A 26,395-nucleotide genomic window follows, 5' to 3' on the forward strand; every position below is an offset into this window, starting at 1 on the left:
TATGTGATATAACCTGCTATATAGAACAGGTTAGTTAAGAGAAGGCAGGATGTATTTATGTGATATAACCTGTTAATATAGAACAGGTTAGTTAAGAGAAGGCAGGATGTATTTATGTGATATAACCTGCTAATATAGAACAGGTTAGTTAAGAGAAGGCAGGATGTATTTATGTGATATAACCTGCTAATATAGAACATAGGTTAGTTAAGAGAAGGCAGGATGTATTTATGTGATATAACCTGCTAATATAGAACAGGTTAGTTAAGAGAAGGCAGGATGTATTTATGTGATATAACCTGTTAATATAGAACAGGTTAGTTAAGAGAAGGCAGGATGTATTTATGTGATATAACCTAGAACATAGGTTAGTTAAGAGAAGGCAGGATGTATTTATGTGATATAATATATAGAACAGGTTAGTTAAGAGAAGGCAGGATGTATTTATGTGATATAACCTGCTAATATAGAACATAGGTTAGTTAAGAGAAGGCAGGATGTATTTATGTGATATAACCTGCTAATATAGAACATAGGTTAGTTAAGAGAAGGCAGGATGTATTTATGTGATATAACCTGCTAATATAGAACATAGGTTAGTTAAGAGAAGGCAGGATGTATTTATGTGATATAACCTGCTAATATAGAACATAGGTTAGTTAAGAGAAGGCAGGATGTATTTATGTGATATAACCTGCTAATATAGAACATAGGTTAGTTAAGAGAAGGCAGGATGTATTTATGTGATATAACCTGCTAATATAGAACATAGGTTAGTTAAGAGAAGGCAGGATGTATTTATGTGATATAACCTGCTAATATAGAACAGGATGTATTTAGGTTACCTGCTAATTAAGAGAAGGCAGGATGTATTTATGTGATATAACCTGCTAATATAGAACATAGGTTAGTTAAGAGAAGGCAGGATGTATTTATGTGATATAACCTGCTAATATAGAACAGGTTAGTTAAGAGAAGGCAGGATGTATTTATGTGATATAACCTGCTAATATAGAACAGGTTAGTTAAGAGAAGGCAGGATGTATTTATGTGATATAACCTGCTAATATAGAACAGGTTAGTTAAGAGAAGGCAGGATGTATTTATGTGATATAACCTGCTAATATAGAACAGGTTAGTTAAGAGAAGGCAGGATGTATTTATGTGATATAACCTGCTAATATAGAACAGGTTAGTTAAGAGAAGGCAGGATGTATTTATGTGATATAACCTGCTAATATAGAACATAGGTTAGTTAAGAGAAGGCAGGATGTATTTATGTGATATAACCTGCTAATATAGAACAGGTTAGTTAAGAGAAGGCAGGATGTATTTATGTGATATAACCTGCTAATATAGAACAGGTTAGTTAAGAGAAGGCAGGATGTATTTATGTGATATAACCTGCTAATATAGAACATAGGTTAGTTAAGAGAAGGCAGGATGTATTTATGTGATATAACCTGCTAATATAGAACATAGGTTAGTTAAGAGAAGGCAGGATGTATTTATGTGATATAACCTGCTAATATAGAACATAGGTTAGTTAAGAGAAGGCAGGATGTATTTATGTGATATAACCTGCTAATATAGAACAGGTTAGTTAAGAGAAGGCAGGATGTATTTATGTGATATAACCTGCTAATATAGAAGGTTAGTTAAGAGAAGGCAGGAGGTTACCTGTTAGAGAGTTAGTTAAGAGAAGGCAGGATGTATTTATGTGATATAACCTGCTAATATAGAACATAGGTTAGTTAAGAGAAGGCAGGATGTATTTATGTGATATAACCTGCTAATATAGAACAGGTTAGTTAAGAGAAGGCAGGATGTATTTATGTGATATAACCTGCTAATATAGAACAGGTTAGTTAAGAGAAGGCAGGATGTATTTATGTGATATAACCTGCTAATATAGAACATAGGTTAGTTAAGAGAAGGCAGGATGTATTTATGTGATATAACCTGCTAATATAGAACAGGTTAGTTAAGAGGAGGCAGGATGTATTTATGTGATATAACCTGCTAATATAGAACAGGTTAGTTAAGAGAAGGCAGGATGTATTTATGTGATATAACCTGCTAATATAGAACATAGGTTAGTTAAGAGAAGGCAGGATGTATTTATGTGATATAACCTGCTAATATAGAACATAGGTTAGTTAAGAGAAGGCAGGATGTATTTATGTGATATAACCTGCTAATATAGAACAGGTTAGTTAAGAGGAGGCAGGATGTATTTATGTGATATAACCTGTTAATATAGAACAGGTTAGTTAAGAGAAGGCAGGATGTATTTATGTGATATAACCTGTTAATATAATATAGAACATAGGTTAGTTAAGAGAAGGCAGGATGTATTTATGTGATATAACCTGCTAATATAGAACATAGGTTAGTTAAGAGAAGGCAGGATGTATTTATGTGATATAACCTGCTAATATAGTTTTAGGTTAGTTAAGAGAAGGCAGGATGTATTTATGTGATATAACCTGCTAATATAGAACATAGGTTAGTTAAGAGAAGGCAGGATGTATTTATGTGATATAACCTGCTAATATAGAACATAGGTTAGTTAAGAGAAGGCAGGATGTATTTATGTGATATAACCTGCTAATATAGAACAGGTTAGTTAAGAGAAGGCAGGATGTATTTATGTGATATAACCTGCTAATATAGAACAGGTTAGTTAAGAGAAGGCAGGATGTATTTATGTGATATAACCTGCTAATATAGAACAGGTTAGTTAAGAGAAGGCAGGATGTATTTATGTGATATAACCTGCTAATATAGAACATAGGTTAGTTAAGAGAAGGCAGGATGTATTTATGTGATATAACCTGCTAATATAGAACATAGGTTAGTTAAGAGAAGGCAGGATGTATTTATGTGATATAACCTGCTAATATAGAACAGGTTAGTTAAGAGAAGGCAGGATGTATTTATGTGATATAACCTGCTAATATAGAACAGGTTAGTTAAGAGAAGGCAGGATGTATTTATGTGATATAACCTGCTAATATAGAACATAGGTTAGTTAAGAGAAGGCAGGATGTATTTATGTGATATAACCTGCTAATATAAGGTTAGTTAAGAGAAGGCAGGATGTATTTATGTGATATAACCTGCTAATATAGAACATAGGTTAGTTAAGAGAAGGCAGGATGTATTTATGTGATATAACCTGCTAATATAGAACATAGGTTAGTTAAGAGAAGGCAGGATGTATTTATGTGATATAACCTGCTAATATAGAACAGGTTAGTTAAGAGAAGGCAGGATGTATTTATGTGATATAACCTGCTAATATAGAACAGGTTAGTTAAGAGAAGGCAGGATGTATTTATGTGATATAACCTGCTAATATAGAACATAGGTTAGTTAAGAGAAGGCAGGATGTATTTATGTGATATAACCTGCTAATATAGAACAGGTTAGTTAAGAGAAGGCAGGATGTATTTATGTGATATAACCTGCTAATATAGAACATAGGTTAGTTAAGAGAAGGCAGGATGTATTTATGTGATATAACCTGCTAATATAGAACATAGGTTAGTTAAGAGAAGGCAGGATGTATTTATGTGATATAACCTGCTAATATAGAACAGGTTAGTTAAGAGAAGGCAGGATGTATTTATGTGATATAACCTGCTAATATAGAACAGGTTAGTTAAGAGAAGGCAGGATGTATTTATGTGATATAACCTGCTAATATAGAACAGGTTAGTTAAGAGAAGGCAGGATGTATTTATGTGATATAACCTGCTAATATAGAACAGGTTAGTTAAGAGAAGGCAGGATGTATTTATGTGATATAACCTGCTAATATAGAACAGGTTAGTTAAGAGAAGGCAGGATGTATTTATGTGATATAACCTGCTAATATAGAAACAGGTTAGTTAAGAGAAGGCAGGATGTATTTATGTGATATAACCTGCTAATATAGAACAGGTTAGTTAAGAGAAGGCAGGATGTATTTATGTGATATAACCTGCTAATATAGAACAGGTTAGTTAAGAGAAGGCAGGATGTATTTATGTGATATAATATAACCTGCTAATATAGAACCTGCTAATATAGAACAGGTTAGTTAAGAGAAGGCAGGATGTATTTATGTGATATAACCTGCTAATATAGAACAGGTTAGTTAAGAGAAGGCAGGATGTATTTATGTGATATAACCTGCTAATATAGAACAGGTTAGTTAAGAGAAGGCAGGATGTATTTATGTGATATAACCTGCTAATATAGAACAGGTTAGTTAAGAGAAGGCAGGATGTATTTATGTGATATAACCTGCTAATATAGAACAGGTTAGTTAAGAGAAGGCAGGATGTATTTATGTGATATAACCTGCTAATATAGAACAGGTTAGTTAGAACAGGATGTATTTAGGTTAGTTAAGAGAAGGCAGGATGTATTTATGTGATATAACCTGCTAATATAGAACAGGTTAGTTAAGAGAAGGCAGGATGTATTTATGTGATATAACCTGCTAATATAGAACAGGTTAGTTAAGAGAAGGCAGGATGTATTTATGTGATATAACCTGCTAATATAGAACATGTTAGTTAAGAGAAGGCAGGATGTATTTATGTGATATAACCTGCTAATATAGAACAGGTTAGTTAAGAGAAGGCAGGATGTATTTATGTGATATAACCTGCTAATATAGAAACAGGTTAGTTAAGAGAAGGCAGGATGTATTTATGTGATATAACCTGCTAATATAGAAACAGGTTAGTTAAGAGAAGGCAGGATGTATTTATGTGATATAACCTGCTAATATAGAACAGGTTAGTTAAGAGAAGGCAGGATGTATTTATGTGATATAACTAATATAGAACAGGTTAGTTAAGAGAAGGCTGATATAACCTGCTAATATAGAACAGGTTAGTTAAGAGAAGGCAGGATGTATTTATGTGATATAACCTGCTAATATAGAACAGGTTAGTTAAGAGAAGGCAGGATGTATTTATGTGATATAACCTGCTAATATAGAACATAGGTTAGTTAAGAGAAGGCAGGATGATTTGACAGGTGGTGCAGGATTCTTTTTTTGCCTGGTTTTAAATATGTTTCTGCTTCTAATTTCTGACATTTTGGTAGACTTTTTGTTAGTCAACTTGTGTTTAATTAGATACTGTAGATGCAGCATTTTCTCTGTCATTGTATGTTGCCCTAGAAGTCTAAATAAACCTTTACTCACCAGAATAATGTCATAAATGATAGAATGAATGTTTAGTTGACATTGACATGAATGTTTAATCTAGTTGACATTGGCAACGTTTTCCCTGTCATCTCTGCTTCTTTCTCGGAGCAAAGGAAATAGAAACCTGTGTAAACGACCTAACATGTTTCTGATTAGATTTCAGTTCAGCTTGGATGCATATTTAATGTGGTTGAAGTACTATCAGTGTTTATGATGCTGATAAATATAGCACCTCTACAGACGGTATCTAACTGACCATTCACATTCTCTCAAGATACTGAAATAAATAAATCATATTTCTCCACTCCTGTTCCCCAGTCAAAATGTAGCCTACATTTGGTGTATCATTTTAGTGCAAGAAATGTTTAATTCTACAGGAGTTAATGTTAAGGCAATGTGGGAGGTTATAGACCTACAGTCAGAGTCCAGATTTCAGTTTCCATTTTACCCATCTGAACAGCAGGCTACAGTTCCCTTGACCTGTCATTGGCCTATTTGAAGTCTGATCTTGTGACTGTTGAATTTGTATAGCGTCTCACAATCACCACACATAACATAACCGCCACTGCCAAACCCTTAACCAACAATGCAGTTCAAGAAATAGGGTTAAGAAAATATTTACTAAATAAAGTCAAAAGTAACCCAATAAAATAACAAGGTTATATATAGGGGTACCGGTACCAAGTCAATGTGCTGGGGTACAGGTTAGTCGGGGTAATTTGTACATGTAGGTAGGGGTAAAGTGATAGATAATAAACAGCGAGTAGCAGCAGTGTAAAAACAAGGAGGGGGTCAATGTAAATAGTCTGGTGGCCATTTGATTAAATGTCCAGCAGTCTTATGGCTTGGGGGTAGAAGCCTTTAAGGAGCCTTTTGGACCTAGACTTGGCATTCCGGTACCACTTGCCGTGCGGTAGCAGAGAGAGCAGTCTATGACTTGGGTGACTGGAGTCATTGAAAATTGTTTGGGCCTTCCTCTGACACCGCCTGGTGTAGAGGTCCTGGATGGCAGGAAGCTTGGCCCCAGTGATGTACTGGGCCGTACGCACTACCCTCTGTAGCGCCCTATGGTCGGATGCCGCCATACCAGATGGTGACGCAACCAGTCAGGATGGTCTCAATGGTGCAGCTGTAGAACTTTTTGAGGATCTGGGGACCCATGCCAAATATTTTAGGGGGGAAGGTGTTGTCGTCTCCTCTTCACGACTGTCGTGGTGTGTTTGGACCATGATAGTTTGTTGACGATTTGGACAACAAGGAACTTGAAAATCTCAAGCCGCTCCACTACAGCCCTGTCGATGTGAATGGAGATGTGTTCGGCCCTCCTTTTCCTGTAGTCCACGATCAGCTCCTTTGTCTTGCTCACATTAAAGGAGAGGTTGTTGTCCTGGCACCACACTGGCAGGTTTCTGACCTCCCTATAGGCTGTCTCATCGTTGTCGGTGATCAGGCGTCAGCAAACTTTATGATGATGTTGGAGTCATGTTTGGCCACGCAGTCGCGTGTCAACGGAGAGTACAGGAGGGGGCTGAGCACGCACCCCTGAGGGGCCCCCGTGTTGAGGATCAGCGTAGCAGATGTGTTGTTACTGACCCTTACCACTTGGGGGCAGCCTGTCAGGAAGTCCAGGATCCAGTTGCAGAGGAAGGTTTTTAGTCCCAGGGTCCTTAGCTTAGTGATGAACTTTGAGGGTACTATGGTGTTGAACGCTGAGCTGTAGTCAATGAACACCATTCTCACATAGGTGTTCCTTTTGTCCAGGTGGGAAAGGTTGATTGCATGATCTGTTGGGGTGGTATGCGAATTGGAGTGGGTCCAGGTTTTCCGGGATGATGGTGTTGAAGTGAGCCATGACCAGCCTTTCAAAGCACTTCATGGCTACCGACGTGAGTGCTACGGGGCGGTAGTTATTTAGGTAGGTTACCTTCGCTTTCTTCGGCACAGGTACTATGGTGGTCTGCTTGAAACATGTAGGTATTACAGACTCGGTCAGGGAGTGTTTGAAAATATCACTGCTAGACCACTTACCAGTTGGTCTAGCAAAACAGTCCTGTAGCGTAGCATTCACAAGAATAATAAATTAATGACAGATGAGTGACAGATGAATGGTAGATTAATGATGGATTGATGATGGATTACTGGTAGATTAATGATGGATTAATGATGATTTAATGGTAGATTAATTGATTTTTTTCAAGGCATTGCTATATTTTTTTTCAATCCACACAATATTTCCTGACCCACCCGCCCAGCTGATATAACCCAGAGGGCTGTTTGTGAGTCAACCCTTGCATCACAAATGACTATGACACAACGACGACCCGTTTTAGAGTGAGGATTCCATGAGAGATAATGAATATAAAGGTTATATTATGACTGTATGATAAGGTAACCTTTCTATTCATGATCTGGTCATGCCCAGTCTACGCTGGAGATGCTGTTATAATGACCCCCGTGAATGAGTAGCGTGCAGCACAGACTCGTGACGTGCATGGACAGTGATATTTGGCTTGGATAACAGAGAAAATACACTCTCCTACGCACAGACTGCATGCTAGGCTGCCCACTAATACAGACAGTCGACATGGACATATGAAATTGTCTGCATCTTGTTCAGACTGCTCCTCCCCCATTTATATTACAGCTCGGACTAGACATACAGTATATCCTTTACTGTTTTCTTAACTTCTCTCTCTGTTCTAGGCTACTGTAGGGATGTTTGAGAGAACTCTCATAATCACTTATACTTAAAGGGATAATCCACCCTGTAAACCACTACTTCCTATGATTAACAGTGTTAAACAATGTAAAATAACACTAATATGTGAAAATATATATATTTTTTATAAATATTACATTTTGTTATATCAAGGATGCTAGAAAAATCGTTATGGAAATCTGTTGAGACTCAAGTTGACAAAACCCACAATGTCTCTCTCTGGGCTGGCTAGCTCACTAGCTAGCAAATGTAGCTACACACAATAATATCAATGTCAGCATGTGAAGTCGCTAGTTGGCAGTAAAATTGCCGTAAACCAACTTCACTATCAATTTAGGAGTCTATCCCACCGAGTTCAGCTTACAGTTGGTCTCTTGCCCAGAGCCAGTTCAGCTTACAGTTGGTCTCTTGCCCAGAGCCAGTTCAGCTTGCAGTTGGTCTCTTGCCCAGAGCCAGTTCAGCTTGCAGTTGGTCTCTTGCCCAGAGCCAGTTCAGCTTACAGTTGGTCTCTTGCCCAGAGCCAGTTCAGCTTACAGTTGGTCTCTTGCCCAGAGCCAGTTCAGCTTGCAGTTGGTCTCTTGCCCAGAGCCAGTTCAACTTGCAGTTGGTCTCTTGCCCAGAGCCAGTTCAGCTTGCAGTTGGTCTCTTGCCCAGAGCCAGTTCAGCTTGCAGTTGGTCTCTTGCCCAGAGCCAGTTCAGCTTGCAGTTGGTCTCTTGCCCAGAGCCAGTTCAGCTTGCAGTTGGTCTCTTGCCCAGAGCCAGTTCAGCTTGCAGTTGGTCTCTTGCCCAGAGCCAGTTCAGCTTGCAGTTGGTCTCTTGCCCAGAGCCAGTTCAACTTGCAGTTGGTCTCTTGCCCAGAGCCAGTTCAACTTGCAGTTGGTCTCTTGCCCAGAGCCAGTTCAACTTGAGTGCAGCACTACGTTTTATTTCATCCACTGATACAACATAGGCTTTTGCCAAATTGACAGTTTCATGATTGTTATTTCTGGGGTATGGATTATCCCTTTAAACGTCAGTGTGTAGGCTGTGTAGAATGTATGTATAGTCGTGGCCAAAAGTTTTGAGAATGACACGAATATTAATTTTCACAAAGTCTGCTGCCTCAGTTTGTATTATTGCAATTTGCATATACTCCAGAATGTTATGAAGAGTGATCAGATGAATTGCAATTAATTGCAAAGTCCCTCTTTGCCATGCAAATGAACTGAATCCCCAAAAAACATTTCCACTGCATTTCAGCCCTGCCACAATAGGACCAGCTGACATCATGTCAGCGATTCTCTTGTTAACATAGGTGTGAGTGTTGACGAGGACAAGGCTGGAGATCACTCTGTCATGCTGATCGAGTACGAATAACAGACTGGAATCTTCAAAAGGAGGGTGGTGCTTGGAATCATTGTTCTTCCTCTGTCAGCCATGGTTACCTGCAAGGAAACACGCGCCGTCATCATTGCTTTGCACAAAAAGGGCTTCAGAGGGAAGGATATTGCTGCCAGTAAGATTTCACCTAAATCAACCATTTATTGGATCATCAAGAACTTCAAGGAGAGCGGTTCAATTGTTGTGAAGAAGGCTTCAGGGCGCCCAAGAAAGTCCAGCAAACGCCAGGACCGTCTCCTAAAGTTGATTCAGCTGCAGGATCAGGGCACCACCAGTACAGAGCTTGCTCAGGAATGGCAGCAGGCAGGTGTGAGTGCATCTGCACGCACAGTGGTGAGGAAAGGACTTTTGGAGGATGGGCTGGTGTCAAGAAGGGCAGCAAAAGAAGCCACTTCTCTCCAGGAAAATTCTGCAAAAGGTACAGGGATTGGACTGCTGAGGACTGGGGTAAAGTCATTTTCTCTGATGAATCCCCTTTCCGATTGTTTGGGGCATCCGGAAAAAAGCTTGTCCGGAGAAGACAAGTTGAGTGCTGCCATCAGTCGTGTGTCATGCCAACAGTAAAGCATCCTGAGACCATTCATGTGTGGGGTTGCTTCTCAGCCAAGGGAGTGGGCTCACTCACAATTTTGATTAAGAACACAGCCATGAGAGAGCAACTTCTCCCAACCATCCAGGAACAGTTTGGTGACGAACAATGCCTTTTCCAGCATGATGGAGCAACTTGCCATAAGGCAAAGTGATAACTAAGTGGCTTGGGGAACAAAACATCGATATGTTGGGTCCATGGCCAGGAAACTCCCCAGACCTTAATCCCATTGAGAACTTGTGGTCAATCCTCAAGAGGCGGGTGGACAAACAAACCCCACAAATTCTGACAAACTCCAAGCATTGATTATGCAAGAATTGGCTGCCATCAGTCAGGATGTGTCCCAGAAGTTAATTGACAGCATGCCAGGGCGGATTGCAGAGGTCTTGAGAAAGAAGGGTCAACACTGCAAATATTGACTCTTTACATCAACTTCATGTAATTGTCAATAAAAGCCTTTGACACTTATGAAATGCTTGTAATTATACTTCAGTATTCCATAGTAACATCTGACAAAAATATCTAAGACACTGAAGCAGCAAACTTTGGAAATTAATATTTGTGTCATCCCCAAACCTTTGGCCACGACTGTAGGCCGTAATCTTCTTACAATGTTGAGACTCTTCTGTCTGGAGGCCTTCTGTATCACTGGTACAATTGTTAGCCATGTTTATGACTAATGAATCCAATTAGTCTATTGAGTCGTACAAGGCCGGGCTGGTCTAGTACAGCATGTGCCACTGTAGAGGACTCCTCCGAGCCTAACGTGTTCACAATGAGGCTATAGTCTAGACCTTCTCACAGTCAGATGGTCAAATAATTAATATTAGATTCTAGCTATCTGGGATCCTTGGGATGTACCAACTCTGACATTACCACATTGAAGTTGAAATGTTTAAGATAAGGGTTAAGGTTATATTATTATTATTATTATTATATTATTATTATTATTATATTATTATATTAGGTTAGGGTTATGGTAGGGGTTAAGCTGAGGGTTATGGTAAGGGTAGGGATTAGGGTTATGGTAAGGGTAGGGGTTAAGGTTAGGGATGTCCGAACGGGATAGCACTAACCATTCATATTATTAATGGTTCCTGGATGTTAGTGAGAATGAATCCCATTGCTAATAACATAACATTTCCCACGAATTCTATAGGTTACAGCAGCATGGCAGCTAGCCTAATGCACGCAGTAGTGGATGTTTTTCTTGAATTAGAGTCTGTTGGGAATTCAGGCTTCCTCTGTTTTATTTTGTCATTGTCCTGCTGCCGTATCCTCTGCATTGTGTGGATATAAGATTTACTGTGCCTAAAAAGGTGTTAAGAGACCTGTCATTCTAATCAGGGTCAGCTGACCGGGATACCTAATGTACTGTAGTTATGTTACATGGGTGGATGATGTATATGTTAAGAATAGAATAGCACTGTCTGTGACAAAGGAACATTAACCAATTATGTTCTTATGTTCTTAGTTGATAGTAGACATTCATAAAGGCATATAGGCCTGTATTGAGAATGACATTCATGTGTTTGGAGATTACAAAATGGAACTTTAAAGTGACTTAAGTACTTTGAAACAGCAAATCAAAACTGAGCGACATGATTTTTTTTTGGGGGGGGGGCATTTTAGTAATTTAGCAGCTGCTCTTATAAATACCGACTTCCAGAGCAATTTGGGTTTAAGTGCCTTGCTCAAGGGCACATTGACAGATTTTTCACCAATTCACCTTGGGGATTCGAACCAGCAAATGTTTGGTTACTGGCCCAATGCTCTAACCGCAGTATTGTTTGTGTGTTTTTCTCCCTCCCTCGCTGTACCACCTGGTGAAGCTGCTGGAGAGGTTTGGGAAGGTGAAACAGTTTGACTTCCTGTTCCACAAGTCTGGACAAATGGAGGGCCAGCCCTGATGATACTGCTTCGTTAACTTCCACACCAAAGAGGTACAACACCAAACCAACCATTTCACATCTTTCAATTCCAAGAAAAGATTAGCTCACGAACGTGAAAAGTTAGGGCTAGTCAAAAGCTATAGACGGCATAGACAAGAGGCACGATATAACCGACTATTTCCCATCTCTAACTTAATAGGGCTCCACCAACGGTAAGATGGAGATCTCTTGTTTAGTGTAATGGGAGGCAGTCCCCTGGTTGTTATTCAGAGGAACTATGTGTATTAGCCTCATACACACACACACAGACACATCATCATCAGCCATTATTGTCTCTGTTGTCATCACTCTATGAAAAGGAATGATGATATAATGATTTGTGTAAGAGGTCTTGGATAAGAGTGTCTGCTAAGTGACTACAATGTGATGATACTGACCTAGTTTCAGATGGGGGAAATTATGATTTTCATGAGGATCAAACACGTACTCTTTTTCCAATCTCCAGGAAGCAGAGTGGGGCGATCCATTGTCTGAATGGGAAGCTGGCCCTCTCCAAGAAGCTGGTGGTGCGCTGGGTACACGCACAGGTAAAGGTAAGGGTCCCTCTCTGAAACCTCTTCAAATCAAATCAAATGTTATTTGTCACATACACATGGTTAGTAGATGTTAATGCGAGTGTAGCGAAATGCTTGTGCTTCTAGTTCCGACAATGCAGTAATAACCAACGAGTAATCTAACAATTCCACAACTACCTTATACACACATGTGTAAGGGGATAAAGAATATGTACATAAAGATATGAGTGAGTGATGGTACAGAGCGGCATAGGCAAGATACAGTAGATGGTATTGAGTGCAGTATATACATATGAGATGAGTATGTAAACAAAGTGGCATAGTTAAAGTGGCTAGTGATACATGTATTACATAAAAATGCAGTAGATGATAGAGTACAGTATATACATATGAGATGAATTATGTAGGGTATGTAAACATTATATTAGGTAGCATTGTTTAAAGTGTCTAGTGATATATTTTACATTTCCCATCAATTCCCATTATTAAAGTGGCTGGAGTTGAGTCAGTGTGTTGGCAGCAGCCACTCAATGTTAGTGGTGGCTGTTTAACAGTCTGATGGCCTTGAGATAGAAGCTGTTTTTCAGTCTCTCGGTCCCAGCTTTGATGCACCTGTACTGACCTCTCCTTCTGAATGATAGCTGGGTGAACAGGCAGTGGCTCGGGTGGTTGTTGTCCTTGATGATCATTATGGCCTTCCTGTGACATCGGGTGGTGTAGGTGTCCTGGAGGGCAGGTAGTTTGTCCCCGGTGATGCGTTGTGCAGACCTCACTACCCTCTGGAGAGCCTTACGGTTGTGGGCGGAGCAGTTGCCGTACCAGGCGGTGATACAGCCCAACAGGATGCTCTCGATTGTGCATCTGGAGTAGTTTATGAGTGCTTTTGGTGACAAGCCGAATTTCTTCATCCTCCTGAGGTTGAAGAGGCGCTGCTGCGCCTTCTTCACGATGCTGTCTGTGTGGGTGGACCAATTTATTTTGTCTGTGATGTGTACGCAGAGGAACTTAAAACTTACTACCCTCTCCACTACTGTCCCATCAATGTGGATAGGGGGGTGTTCCCTCTGCTGTTTCCTGAAGTCCACAATCATCTCCTTAGTTTTGTTGACGTTGAGTGTGAGGTTATTTTCCTGACACCACACTCCGAGGGCCCTCACCTCCTCCCTGTAGGCCGTCTCATCGTTGTTGGTAATCAAGCCTACCACTGTTGTGTCGTCCGCAAACTTGTTGATTGAGTTGGAGGCGTGCGTGGCCACGCAGTCATGGGTGAACAGGGAGTACAGGAGAGGGCTCAGAACGCACCCTTGTGGGGCCCCAGTGTTGAGGATCAGCGGGGTGGAAATGTTGTTGCCTACCCTCACCACCTGGGGACGGCCCGTCAGGAAGTCCAGTACCCAGTTGCACAGGGCGGGGTCGAGACCCAGGGTCTCGAGCTTGATGACGAGCTTGATGACGAGCTTGGAGGGCACTATGGTGTTAAATGCCGAGCTGTAGTCGATGAACAGCATTCTCACATAGGTATTCCTCTTGTCCAGATGGGTTAGGGCAGCGGGCAGTGTGGTTGAGATTGCATCGTCTGTGGACCTATTTGGGCGGTAAGCAAATTGGAGTGGGTCTAGGGTGTCAGGTAGGGTGGAGGTGATATGGTCCTTGACTAGTCTCTCAAAGCACTTCGTGATGACAGAAGTGAGTGCTACGGGGCGGTAGTCGTTTAGCTCTGTTACCTTAGCTTTCTTGGGAACAGGAACAATGGTGGCCCTCTTGAAGCATGTGGGAACAACAGACTGGGATAGGGATTGATTGAATATGAATATGCTTGCCTTTACACACACGCACACATGCATACGCACACACGCATACGCATGGCCAGTGATTCATTGTGGCTTCCTCAGTTAGGGTGCAAGGCTAGCCCAATACAGGTCATTAAGTTGTACGGAGTTAGCCTGTATGTTAGCGTCATGCATGCAACTATGTTTGCCTATGGTCTGGTCAGTGGTGTGACTGTTTTGGGGTGCTGCACTGTGGCAGCATGTAGGACATTAGCTGAAAGGCAGTAGTGTGGGACGTTAGCTGAAAGGCAGTAGTGTAGGACGTTAGCTGAAAGGCAGTAGTGTAGGACGTTAGCTGAAAGGCAGTAGTGTTGGACGTTAGCTGAAAGGCAGTAGTGTAGGACATTAGCTGAAAGGCAGTAGTGTAGGACATTAGCTGAAAGGCAGTAGTGTAGATAATTAGCTGAAAGGCAGTAGTGTGGGACGTTAGCTGAAAGGTAGTAGTGTAGGACGTTAGCTGAAAGGCAGTAGTGTGGGACGTTAGCTGAAAGGCAGTAGTGTGGGACGTTAGCTGAAAGGCAGTAGTGTGGGACGTTAGCTGAAAGGCAGTAGTGTAGGACGTTAGCTGAAAGGCAGTAGTGTAGGACGTTAGCTGAAAGGCAGTAGTGTAGGAAGTTAGCTGAAAGGCCGTAGTGTAGGAAGTTAGCTGAAAGGCAGTAGTGTAGGAAGTTAGCTGAAAGGCAGTAGTGTAGGAAGTTAGCTGAAAGGCAGTAGTGTAGGACATTAGCTGTAAGGCAGTAGTGTAGGACGTTAGCTGAAAGGCAGTAGTGTTGGACGTTAGCTGAAAGGCAGCCGTGTAGGACGTTAGCTGAAAGGCAGCCGTGTAGGACGTTAGCTGAAAGGCAGCCGTGTAGGAAGTTAGCTGAAAGGCAGTAGTGTAGGACGTTAGCTGAAAGGCAGTAGTGTAGGACGTTAGCTGAAAGGCAGCCGTGTAGGACGTTAGCTGAAAGGCAGCCGTGTAGGACGTTAGCTGAAAGGCAGTAGTGTGGGACGTTAGCTGAAAGGCAGTAGTGTGGGACGTTAGCTGAAAGGCAGTAGTGTAGGACGTTAGCTGAAAGGCAGTAGTGTAGGACGTTAGCTGAAAGGCAGTAGTGTAGGACGTTAGCTGAAAGGCAGTAGTGTAGGACATTAGCTGAAAGGCAGTAGTGTAGGACATTAGCTGAAAGGCAGTAGTGTAGGACGTTAGCTGAAAGGCAGTAGTGTAGGACGTTAGCTGAAAGGCAGTAGTGTAGGACGTTAGCTGAAAGGCAGTAGTGTAGGACGTTAGCTGAAAGGCAGTAGTGTAGGACGTTAGCTGAAAGGCAGTAGTGTAGGACGTTAGCTGAAAGGCAGTAGTGTAGGACGTTAGCTGAAAGGCAGTAGTGTAGGACGTTAGCTGAAAGGCAGTAGTGTAGGACGTTAGCTGAAAGGCAGTAGTGTAGGACGTTAGCTGAAAGGCAGTAGTGTAGGACGTTAGCTGAAAGGCAGTAGTGTAGGACGTTAGCTGAAAGGCAGTAGTGTAGGACGTTAGCTGAAAGGCAGTAGTGTAGGACGTTAGCTGAAAGGCAGTAGTGTAGGACGTTAGCTGAAAGGCAGTAGTGTAGGACGTTAGCTGAAAGGCAGTAGTGTAGGACGTTAGCTGAAAGGCAGTAGTGTAGGACGTTAGCTGAAAGGCAGTAGTGTAGGACGTTAGCTGAAAGGCAGTAGTGTAGGACGTTAGCTGAAAGGCAGTAGTGTAGGACGTTAGCTGAAAGGCAGTAGTGTAGGACGTTAGCTGAAAGGCAGTAGTGTAGGACGTTAGCTGAAAGGCCGTAGTGTAGGACGTTAGCTGAAAGGCAGTAGTGTAGGACATTAGCTGAAAGGCAGTAGTGTAGGACGTTAGCTGAAAGGCAGTCGTGTAGCCAGCCAGTCCATCAGTACCTCCTAGGCCGGGCCAGGGGTGATCTCTTGAACTCCAGCGACCCTGGTCTTTCCCTAACAATAGACAGCTGCCGTGTGGACTAAGGAAATCCTGTATAGTCCCAAATCACACCCCTTCTGTGCACACCCTGTCCCCGTCTCCCACTCCTTGGACAACAACAAGTCTGTGTCCACACACACACACATACACACATAAGATAGATAATCAAAAATAGGAAAGTAACTGGTATGTTGCCATATTTATTTTATTGTATCTTTATTTAACTAGGCAAGTCAGTTAAGAACAAATTCTTATTTACAATGACGGCCTAGGAACAGTGGGTTAACTGCCTTGTTCAGGGGCAGAATGACAGATTTTTACCTTGTCAGCTCGGGGATTTGATCTAGCAACCTTTCCGCTACTAGTCCAACGTGCTAACCACTAGGCTACCTGCCAACATGCCCTCCATTTACCCTTCTAAAACTGACTATCCTACTGATCCTTGACTTCGGCGATGTTATTCATAAAATAGCCTCCAATACCCTACTCAGCAAACTGGATGCAGTCTATCACAGTGCCATCTGTTTTGTCACCAAAGCCCCATATACCACCCACCACTGCGACCTGTATGCTCTAGTCGGCTGGCCCTCGCTACATATTCGTCGCCATACCCACTGGCTCCCGGTCATCTATAAGTCTATGCTAGGTAAAGCTCCGCCTTATCTCAGCTCACTGGTCTTAATAACAACACCCACCCATAGCACGTGCTCCAGCAGATATATCTCACTGGTCATCCCCAAAGCCAACACCTCCTTTGGCCGCCTTTCCTTCCAGTTCTCTGCTGCCAATGACTGGAACGAATTGCAAAAATCGCTGAAGCTGGAGGCTTATATTTCCCTCACTAATTTTAAACATCACATATCTGAGCAGCTAACTGATCACTGCAGCTGTACATAGCCCATCTAAATAGCCCACCCAATCTACCTACCTCATCCCCATATTGTTTTTATTTACTTTTCTGCTCATTTGCACACCAGTATTTATACTTGCACATCCTCATCTGCTCATCATCTATCACTCCAGTGTTAATTTGTTCAATTGTAATTACTCCCCTACTATGGCCTATTTATTGCCTTAACTCCTCACGCCATTTGCACACACATTGTATATAGACTTTCTTTTTCTCTATTGTGCTATTGGCTGTACACTTATTTATTCCATGTGTAACTCTGTGTTGTGGTTGTTGTGTCGCACTGCTTTGCTTTATCTTGGCCAGGTCGCAGTTGTAAATGAGAACTTGTTCTCAACTTGCTTACCTGGTTAAATAAAGGTGAAATAAAAAAATAAAAAATCCATATGCCATCTATATGCCATCCATATACCATCTACAGTTGAAGTCGGAAGTTTACATACAGTTGTGGCCAAAGGTTTTGAGAATGACAAAAATATTAATTTTCACAAAGTCTGTTTCCTCAGTTTGTATGATGGCAATTTGCATATCCTACAGAATGTTATGAAGAGTGATCAGATGAATTGCAATTAATTGCAAAGTCCCTCTTTGCCATGCAAATTAACTGAATCCCCAAAAAACATTTCCACTGCATTTCAGCCCTGCCACAAAAGGACAGGCTGACATGTCAGTGATTCTCTCGTTAACACAGATGTGAGTGTTGACGAGGACAAGGCTTGAGATCACTCTGTCATGCTGATTGAGTTTGAATAACAGACTGGAAGCTTCAAAGGAGGGTGGTGCTTGGAATCATTGTTATTCCTCTGTCAACCATGTACCTGCAAGGAAACATGTGCCATCATCATTGCTTTGCACAAAAAGGGCTTCACAGGCAAGGATATTGCTGCCAGTAAAATTGCACCTAAATCAACCATTTTTTGGATCATCAAGAACTTCAAGGAGAGCGGTTCAATTGTTGTGAAGAAGGCTTCAGGGCGCCCAAGAAAGTCCAGCAAGCGCCAGGACCGTCTCCTAAAGTTGATTCAGCTGCAGGATCAGGGCACCACCAGTACAGAGCTTGCTCAGGAATGGCAGCAGGCAGGTGTGAGTGCATCTGCACGCACAGTGGTGAGGAAAGGACTTTTGGAGGATGGGCTGGTGTCAAGAAGGGCAGCAAAGAAGCCACTTCTCTCCAGGAAAAACATCAGGGACAGACTAATATTCTGCAAAAGGCACAGGGATTGGACTGCTGAGGACTGGGGTAAAGTCATTTTCTCTGATGAATCCCCTTTCCGATTGTTTGGGGCATCTGGAAAAAAGCTTGACCATTCATGTGTGGGGTTGCTTCTCAGCCAAGGGAGTGGGCTCACTCACAATTTTGATTAAGAACACAGCCATGAGAGAGCAAATTCTCCCAACCATCCAGGAACAGTTTGGTGACGAACAATGCCTTTTCCAGCATGATGGAGCAACTTGCCATAAGGCAAAGTGATAACTAAGTGGCTTGGGGAACAAAACATCAATATTTTGGGTCCATGGCCAGGAAACTCCCCAGACCATAATACAATTGAGAACTTGTGGTCAATCCTCAAGAGGCGGGTGGACAAACAAACCCCACAAATTCTGACAAACTCCAAGCATTGATTATGCAAGAATGGGCTGCCATCAGTCAGGATGTGGCCCAGAAGTTAATTGACACCATGCCAGGGCGGATTGCAGAGGTCTTGAGAAAGAAGGGTCAACACTGCAAATATTGACTCTTTACATCAACTTCATGTAATTGTCAATAAAAGCCTTTGACACATGAAATGCTTGTAATTATACTTCAGTATTCCATAGTAACATCTGACAAATAGATCTAAAGACAATGAAGCAGCACATTTTGTGGAAATTAATATTTGTCACTCTCAACTTTTGGCCACGACTGTACACTTAGGCTGTCATTAAAACTTGTTTTTCAACCACTCCACAAATTTCTTGTTAACCAACTATAGTTTTGGCAAGTCGGTTAGGACATCTACTTTGTGCATGACACAAGTAATTTTTCCATCAAATCAAATTTTATTTGTCACATACACATGGTTAGCAGATGTTAATGCGAGTGTAGCGAAATGCTTGTGCTTCTAGTTCCAACAGTGCAGTAATAACCAACGAGTAATCTAACAATTCCACAACTACCTTATACACACAAGTGTAAAGGGATAAAGAATATGTACATAAAGATATATGAATGAGTGATGGTACAGAACGGCATAGGCAAGATGCAGTAGATGGGATCGAGTACAGTATATACATATGAGATGAGTAATGTATGGTATATAAACATTATATAAAGTGGCATTGTTTAAAGTGGCTAGTGATACATTTTTTACATCAATTTCCATTATTAAAGTGGCTGGAGTTGAGTCAGTATGTTTGCAGCAGCCACTCAATGTTAGTGGTGGCTGTTTAACAGTCTGATGGCCTTGAGAAAGAAGCTGTTTTTCAGTCTCTCGGTCCCAGCTTTGATGCACCTGTACTGACCTCGCCTTCTGGATGATAGCGGGGTGAACAGGCGGTGGCTCGGGTGGTTGTTGTCCTTGATGATCTTTATGGCCTTCCTGTGACATCGGGTGGTGCAGGTAGTTTTCCCCCGGTGATGCGTTGTGCAGACCTCACTACCCTCTGGAGAGCCTTACGGTTGTGGGCGGAGCAGTTGCCGTACCAGGCGGTGATACAGCCCGACAGGATGCTGTCGATTTGTGCATCTGTAAAAGTGTGTGTGCTTTTGATAACAAGCCAAATTTCTTCAGCCTCCTGAGGTTGAAGAGGCGCGCTGCTGCGCCTTCTTCACAACTGTCTGTGTGGGTGGACCAATTCAGTTTGTCCGTGATGTGTATGCCGAGGAAATTAAAAAACGTACTACCCTCTCCACTACTGTCCCGTCGATGTGGATAGGGGGCTGCTCCCTCTGCTATTTCCTGAAGTCCACTATCATCTCCTTTGTTTTGTTGACGTTGAGTGTGAGGTTATTTTCCTGACACCACACTCCGAGGGCCCTCACCTCCTCCCTGTAGGCCGTCTCGTCGTTGTTGGTAATCAAGCCTACCACTGTTGTGTCATCCGCAAACTTGATGATTGAGTTGGAGGCGTGCATGGCCACGCAGTCGTGGGTGAACAGGGAGTACCGGAGAGGGCTCAGAACACACCCTTGTGGGGCCCCAGTGTTGAGGATCAGCGGGGTGGAGATGTTACCTACTCTCACCACCTGGGGGGGCCCGTCAGGAAGTCCAGTACCCATTTGCACAGGGCGGGGTTGAGACCCAGGATCTCGAGCTTGATGACGAGTTTGGAGGGTACTATGGTGTTAAATGCTGAGCTGTAGTCGATGAACAGCATTCTCACATAGATATTCCTCTTGTCCAGATGGGTTAGGGCAGTGTGCAGTGTAGTTGCAATTGCGTCGTCTGTGGACCTATTGGGGCGGTAAGCAAATTGGAGTGGGTCTCGGGTGTCAGGTAGGGTGGAGGTGATATGGTCCTTGACTAGTCTCTCAAAGCACTTCATGATGACGGAAGTGAGTGCTACGGGGCGGTAGTCGTTTAGCTCATTTACCTTAGCTTTCTTGGGAACAGGAACAATGGTGACCCTCTTGAAGCATGTGGGGACAGCAGACTGGGATAGGGATTGATTTTTTTGAATTATTTAACCTTTATTTTACTAGGCAAGTCAGTTAAGAACAAATTCTTATTTTCAATGATGGCCTAGGAACAGTGGGTTAACTGCCTGTTCAGGGGCAGAATGACAGATTTGTACCTTGTCAGCTCGGGGATTTGAACTTGCAACCTTTCGTTTACTAGTCCATAAACACACCAGCCAGCTGGTCTGCGCATGCTCTGAGGACGCGGCTGGGAATGCCGTCTGGGCCTGCAGCCTTGCGAGGGTTAACACGTTTAAATGTTTTACTCACGTCGGCTGCAGTGAAGGAGTGTCCCCAGGTTTTGTTTACAGAGAGTCTGCAGGTTTTGTTTACAGACAGATTATTTCACTTTTAATTCACTATCACAATTCCAGTTGGTCAGAAGTTACATACACTAAGCTGAATGTGCCTTTAAACAGCTTGGAAAATTCCAAAAATTATGTCATGGCTATAGAAGCTTCTGATAGGCTAATTTACATAATTTGAGTCAATTGGAGGTGTACCTGTGGATGTATTTCAAGGCCTACCTTCAAACTCAGTGCCTCTTTGCTTGACATCATGGGAAAAAGAAAAGAAAAAATGTAGGCCGCCACAAATCAAATCAAATGTATTTATATAGCCCTTCGTACATCAGCTGATATCTCAAAGTGCTGTACAGAAACCCAACCTAAAACCCCAAACAGCAAGCAAAGCAGGTGTAGAAGCACGGTGGCTAGGAAAAAAGGAAAGAAAGGCCAAAACCTAGGAAGAAACCTAGAGAGGAACCAGGCTATGTGGGGTGGCCAGTCCTCTTCTGGCTGTGCCGGGTGGAGATTATAACAGAACATGACCAAGATGTCTGGTTCATCCTTGGGAGCAATTTCCAAACGTCTGAAGGTAAGTATAAACACCATGGGACCACGCAACCGTCATACCGCTCTGGAAGGAGACGAGTTCTGTCTCCTAGAGATCAACGTACTTTGATATAAAAAGTGTAAGTCAATCCCAGTACAACAGCAAAGAACCTTGTGAAGATGCTGGAGGAAACGGGTACAAAAGTATCTATATCCACAGTAAAACGAGTCCTATATCGACATAACCTGAAAGTCCGCTCAGCAAAGAAGGAGCCACTGTTCCAAAACCACCATAAAGCTAGACTACTGTTTGCAACTGCACATGGGGACAAAGATCGCACTTTTTGGAGAAATGTTCTCTTGTCTGATGAAACAAAAATAGAACTGTTTGGCCATAATGACCATCGTTATGTTTGGAGGAAAAAGGGGGAGGCCTGCAAGCCGATGAATACCATCCCAACCGTGAAGCACGGGGGTGGCAGCATCATGTTGTGGGGGTGCTTTGCTGCAGGAGTGACTGGTGCACTTCACAAAATAGATGGCATCATGAGGAAAGAAAATTATGTGGATATATTGAAGCAACATCTCAAGACATGAGTCAGAAAGTTAAAGCTTGGTTGCAAAAGTTAAAGCTTGGTTGCAAATGGGTCTTCCAAATGGACAATGACCTCAAGCATACTTCCAAAGTTGTGACAAAATGGCTTAAGGACAACAAAGTCAAGGTATTGGAGTGGCCATCACAAAGCCCTGACTTCAATCCCATAGAAAATGTGTGGGCAGAACTGAAAAAGTGTTTGTGTGCAAGGAGGCCTACAAAACTGACTCAGTTACACCAGCTCAGTCAGGAGGAATGGGCCAAAATTCACCCAACTTATGTTGGGAAGCTTGTGGAAGGCTACCTGAAACGTTTGACCTAAGTTAAACAATTTTAAAGGCAATGCTACCAAATACTAATTGAGTGTAAGTAAACTTCTGACCCACTGGGAATAAGTATGAAAGAAATAAAAGCTGAAATAAATAATTCTCTCTACTATTATTCTGACATTTCACATTCTTAAAATGAAGTGGTGATCCTAACTGACCTAAAACAGGGAATTTTGACTAGGATTAAATGTCAGGGATTGTGGATAACTGAGTTTAAATGTATTTGGCTAAGGTGTATGTAAACTTCCGACTTCAACTGTATACACCATCCATATGCCATCAATATCCCATCTATACACTATCCATATGCCATCCATATACCATCAATATACCATGTCTGACTCAGAGAGCCATTCTGAGTAGAACCTTTCTAACATGATGGTCAAGTAATGGTCCTTCAACGATATAGTCTATTGATTCAACGATATAGTCTATTGATTCAACGATATAGTCTATTGATTCAACGATATAGTCTATTGATTCAAGGATACAGTCTATTGATTTGTATGCAATTGCTGTTCCTTGTGATTGTCATGATCTCTCTTTGTCTTGTCAAGTCACCTTGACCAAGGCCATGTACTGGAGATCCCCTTCAGCTTTGTCTTTAACCGAGGGATCATTTTATTTTTCCGTCACTTCAGAGACTGATTGCCTCATCTCTGAGCCTGACCTCTGAACCTGTGTACTTACAGATAATGGAGGGAAGAGACACTAATCTAAATCATCTGAAGATAGAAATATGAGACAGATCACACATGCAGAAAATAGACCTGTGGCCCTTGTCTATCCGGGAACATATAGGATACATTCTAATAGAAGGACTTGCCAAATAGAAGGGAGTATTTGAGGGTCATGGTCATATAAATGTATGTCCATTGTCTATTATGACTAGTGTGTTCGGTAGTCTGGCGTGAGAAACAATTATGGGTGTGTGTTTACTTTCAATGTAATACTTATTTCTATGTTACGTTGAGGAATAAAGGTTTTCATCCATCCATCCATACTGGATCAGAAAGCTAACTTGTGCTTTTTGAAACCAGGACATGAACTGATTACTGAACCTGGTAAGTCTGATATGAGTAATTTCCGGTATACTGAAGTGTGTGTTGTGGTTCTTCTCTCCACAGGCTCACATTGCATCAGTCACGTGGGTGAAGTTGAAGGGTGGTTTTGAGAGGAATTAATACACAGTTCTATTGCTGTGCCTTTCAGCTTCCCCACAATGCCTGTGGATTTGACCAAAAACAGCACCAGACAAACAGTGACACGCTACCTGCCTGGTCCATGGTGCGACTGAGCTAAACGGGCTCCACTCTGGTTACCTGGTCCAACCATGGTGCGACAGTAAGCTAGCCCACCCCGAAGCTCTGCTCCCTATCTCTGTGGTTACCAGTTCAGGCTCTGCTCTGCTCAGCAGCTATGTCATGTGGGAGGAAGTTGCAGTTCATTCTCTAAAACCTCTCCTCATATCTCATATCTCATAACTCATATCTCATACTTGGCTCATCGCGCTCTAGCGACTCCTTGTTGCGGGCCGGGGGCCTGCAGGCTGACTTTGGTCGTCAGTTGGACTGTATTTTCTCCAACACATTGGTGCAGCTGGCTTCCGGGTTAAGCGGGCGGGTGTTAAGAGGCATAGTTTGCGGGGCATGTTTCGGAGGACGCATATGACTCGACCTTCGCCTCTCCCAAGCCCGTTGGGGAGTGATGAAACAAGATCGTAATTGGATCGCAATTGAATATCACCAAATTGTGGAGAAAATGGAGGTAAAATACAAAAAAAACATCATTTTACAAATGATAAACATTTCGGTTTAGTATTTTAATTGCTTGACAAGGAAGTCCCTTTTGAAATGAGCTGTTATAAAAACAAATGGCCTCTTATCTCTAATTCATACTATTAGTGTTATTACTCAAACAACCATGTCTAAGATGGACTTTTAGGAAGAGTCCTTAGGAATGTATTTTACTGTAAACTTCAAAAACATACTTACCAACCATAGACCTGTCAGTGTGGAGGAAGTGATGAAAGATAAACACAGTTTCCTTTTTCCCCCTCCTCCCCCCACACACTCTAGTTTGCTTCCCCACTCACTCACTCTCCTCACAGTCACTATCTCCCTCTCTCTATAACGCTCTCCTTCTCACAGTCACTCTCCCTCTCTCTATACTCTCTCGATAACTCTCTCCTTCTCAGTCACTCTCTCTTCTCTCTATAACTCTCTCCTCATAGTCTCTCTCTCCTTCTCAGTCACTCTCTCCCTCTGAATAACGCTCTCCTCAGTCACTATTGCCTCTCTCTATAACGCTCTCCTTCTCAGTCACTCTCTCCCTCTCTAAATAACGCTCTCCTCACAGTCACTATTGCCTCTCTCTAAAACGCTCTCCTTTTCAGTCACTCTCTCTCTCCCTCTCTCTAACTCTCTCCTTCTCAGTCACTCTCTCCTTCTCAGTCACTCTCTCCTTCTCAGTCACTCTCCCTCTCTATATAACGCTCTCCTTCTCAGTCACTCTCTCCCTCCCTCTACAGCTCTCTCCTTCTCTGTCATTCTCTCCTTCTCAGTCACTCTCTCTTCCCCTCTCTCCTGTACAAAGTACAAGTGTGACGATCCATGCGATTGAGGCCAAGCTTCAGATGATGGAGAACCAAGGCCACTCAACCTACATGTACAACAAGCCCCCAGAGAAGAAACACCTACAGCCCTACAGCAGACCCTTCTGCAAGTTCAGGAGATGACACAAATGAGATGGAGACAGACCATCCAACACCTAGGCTCAAACAATTCCGTTAACTTTCCCAAAATGTCCAGGTTTTGCAGAAATCCCAGTTTGAAGATTCCCAGTATCAGAAGGGAATAGGCAGGAAATCCAGAATCCTCCAACCAGAATTTGTGGAAAATCTGGTAATTTTAGTAAAGTTACTGGAATTGTGGTCAAGTTACTGGAATTGTGGTCAAGTTACTGGAATTGTGGTCAAGTTACTGGAATTGTGAATATTGTCTAACTGTTAAGTTATTATTCCACTTTGGCACTCAGGCTACTTCCACTAGTCTGTTTGGACTATCATGTTTGGCTTGGTAATGACTGCAGTTGGCAAGAGCACAAACAGATCTGGGACCAGGCTACAGTGGGAGAGGTCTGGCCACCAAACCAAAACCTCTGTACTGTATGGCTTCAGGTTTGGACAGACAGCACAACAAGCCATTTGACAGGTGGAAGCCTCACACTGTCTGCTTTATTTTCAGCGAGTGTGTATTCTTACTTGGGAGAGGAGGGATTTTTTATTTGAGTTGTTTTTCTAATCTTATTTTCAATAACTTTTAACGGCTATATATTATATGATGTGTACAATATCACACCTTCAATGTATCTTACTGTTGTTTATTTTTGTCATTGTAATGTTTAATTTCTCTCTTTGCTGTTTAGTGTTGGGAGTTTGACATTATTAGTCTTAATAATTACCAATTTTCCAGGGCACGTCGTCACAAAGCATCTCAGAGAAGGAGTGCTGATCTAGGATCAGGTCCCTTCTCTTATTCATTATGATTATGATGTAGAAGGGAAGCCTAGATCAGCACTCCTACTCTGAGATGCTTTGTGAATATGGGCCCTGATTTAGTGGATCATATAATGTTTCCAATACATGCTCAGTCTGAGTCCCTTATTCAGCATGTTATGTTGGTCTGTAGTCACAAAAGGGAAGACATGGCATAAAATTGTGTCTTTTGAAAACTGAGTAGTTGTCACCTTTCTGTGTTTCTTGTGATCAAAAATCATAAATGTATTTAATTCATGTTTGTTTGAGTGTGATTTGATGGCAACTTTGTACAATTGGAACTATTTTTATTCATGCTATGACACCCAGTAAACCAAGAAACTACATTGTCACTCAACTCATGCATGGTTCCTTCATTAAATAGTATTTTTATTTATTTATA

The 26,395-nt window shown here is 42.1% G+C and overlaps 1 protein-coding gene across 1 annotated transcript; it reads left to right on the forward strand.

Moving 5' to 3' along the window:
- Positions 1-11,675: 11,675 nt before the first annotated feature.
- On the forward strand, positions 11,676-26,395 carry LOC118379116 (probable RNA-binding protein 18; the record flags this gene model as incomplete). The annotated part of the gene is given in 3 exon segments (XM_035766132.2): positions 11,676-11,840; positions 12,299-12,382; positions 23,670-26,395. Coding segments are annotated over 3 exon segments (339 nt in total), but the record flags the coding sequence as incomplete, so codon positions are not given.

This window comes from Oncorhynchus keta, chromosome 12, assembly GCF_023373465.1.
Source record: "Oncorhynchus keta strain PuntledgeMale-10-30-2019 chromosome 12, Oket_V2, whole genome shotgun sequence".
In the NCBI taxonomy this organism is placed as follows: Eukaryota; Metazoa; Chordata; class Actinopteri; order Salmoniformes; family Salmonidae; genus Oncorhynchus; species Oncorhynchus keta.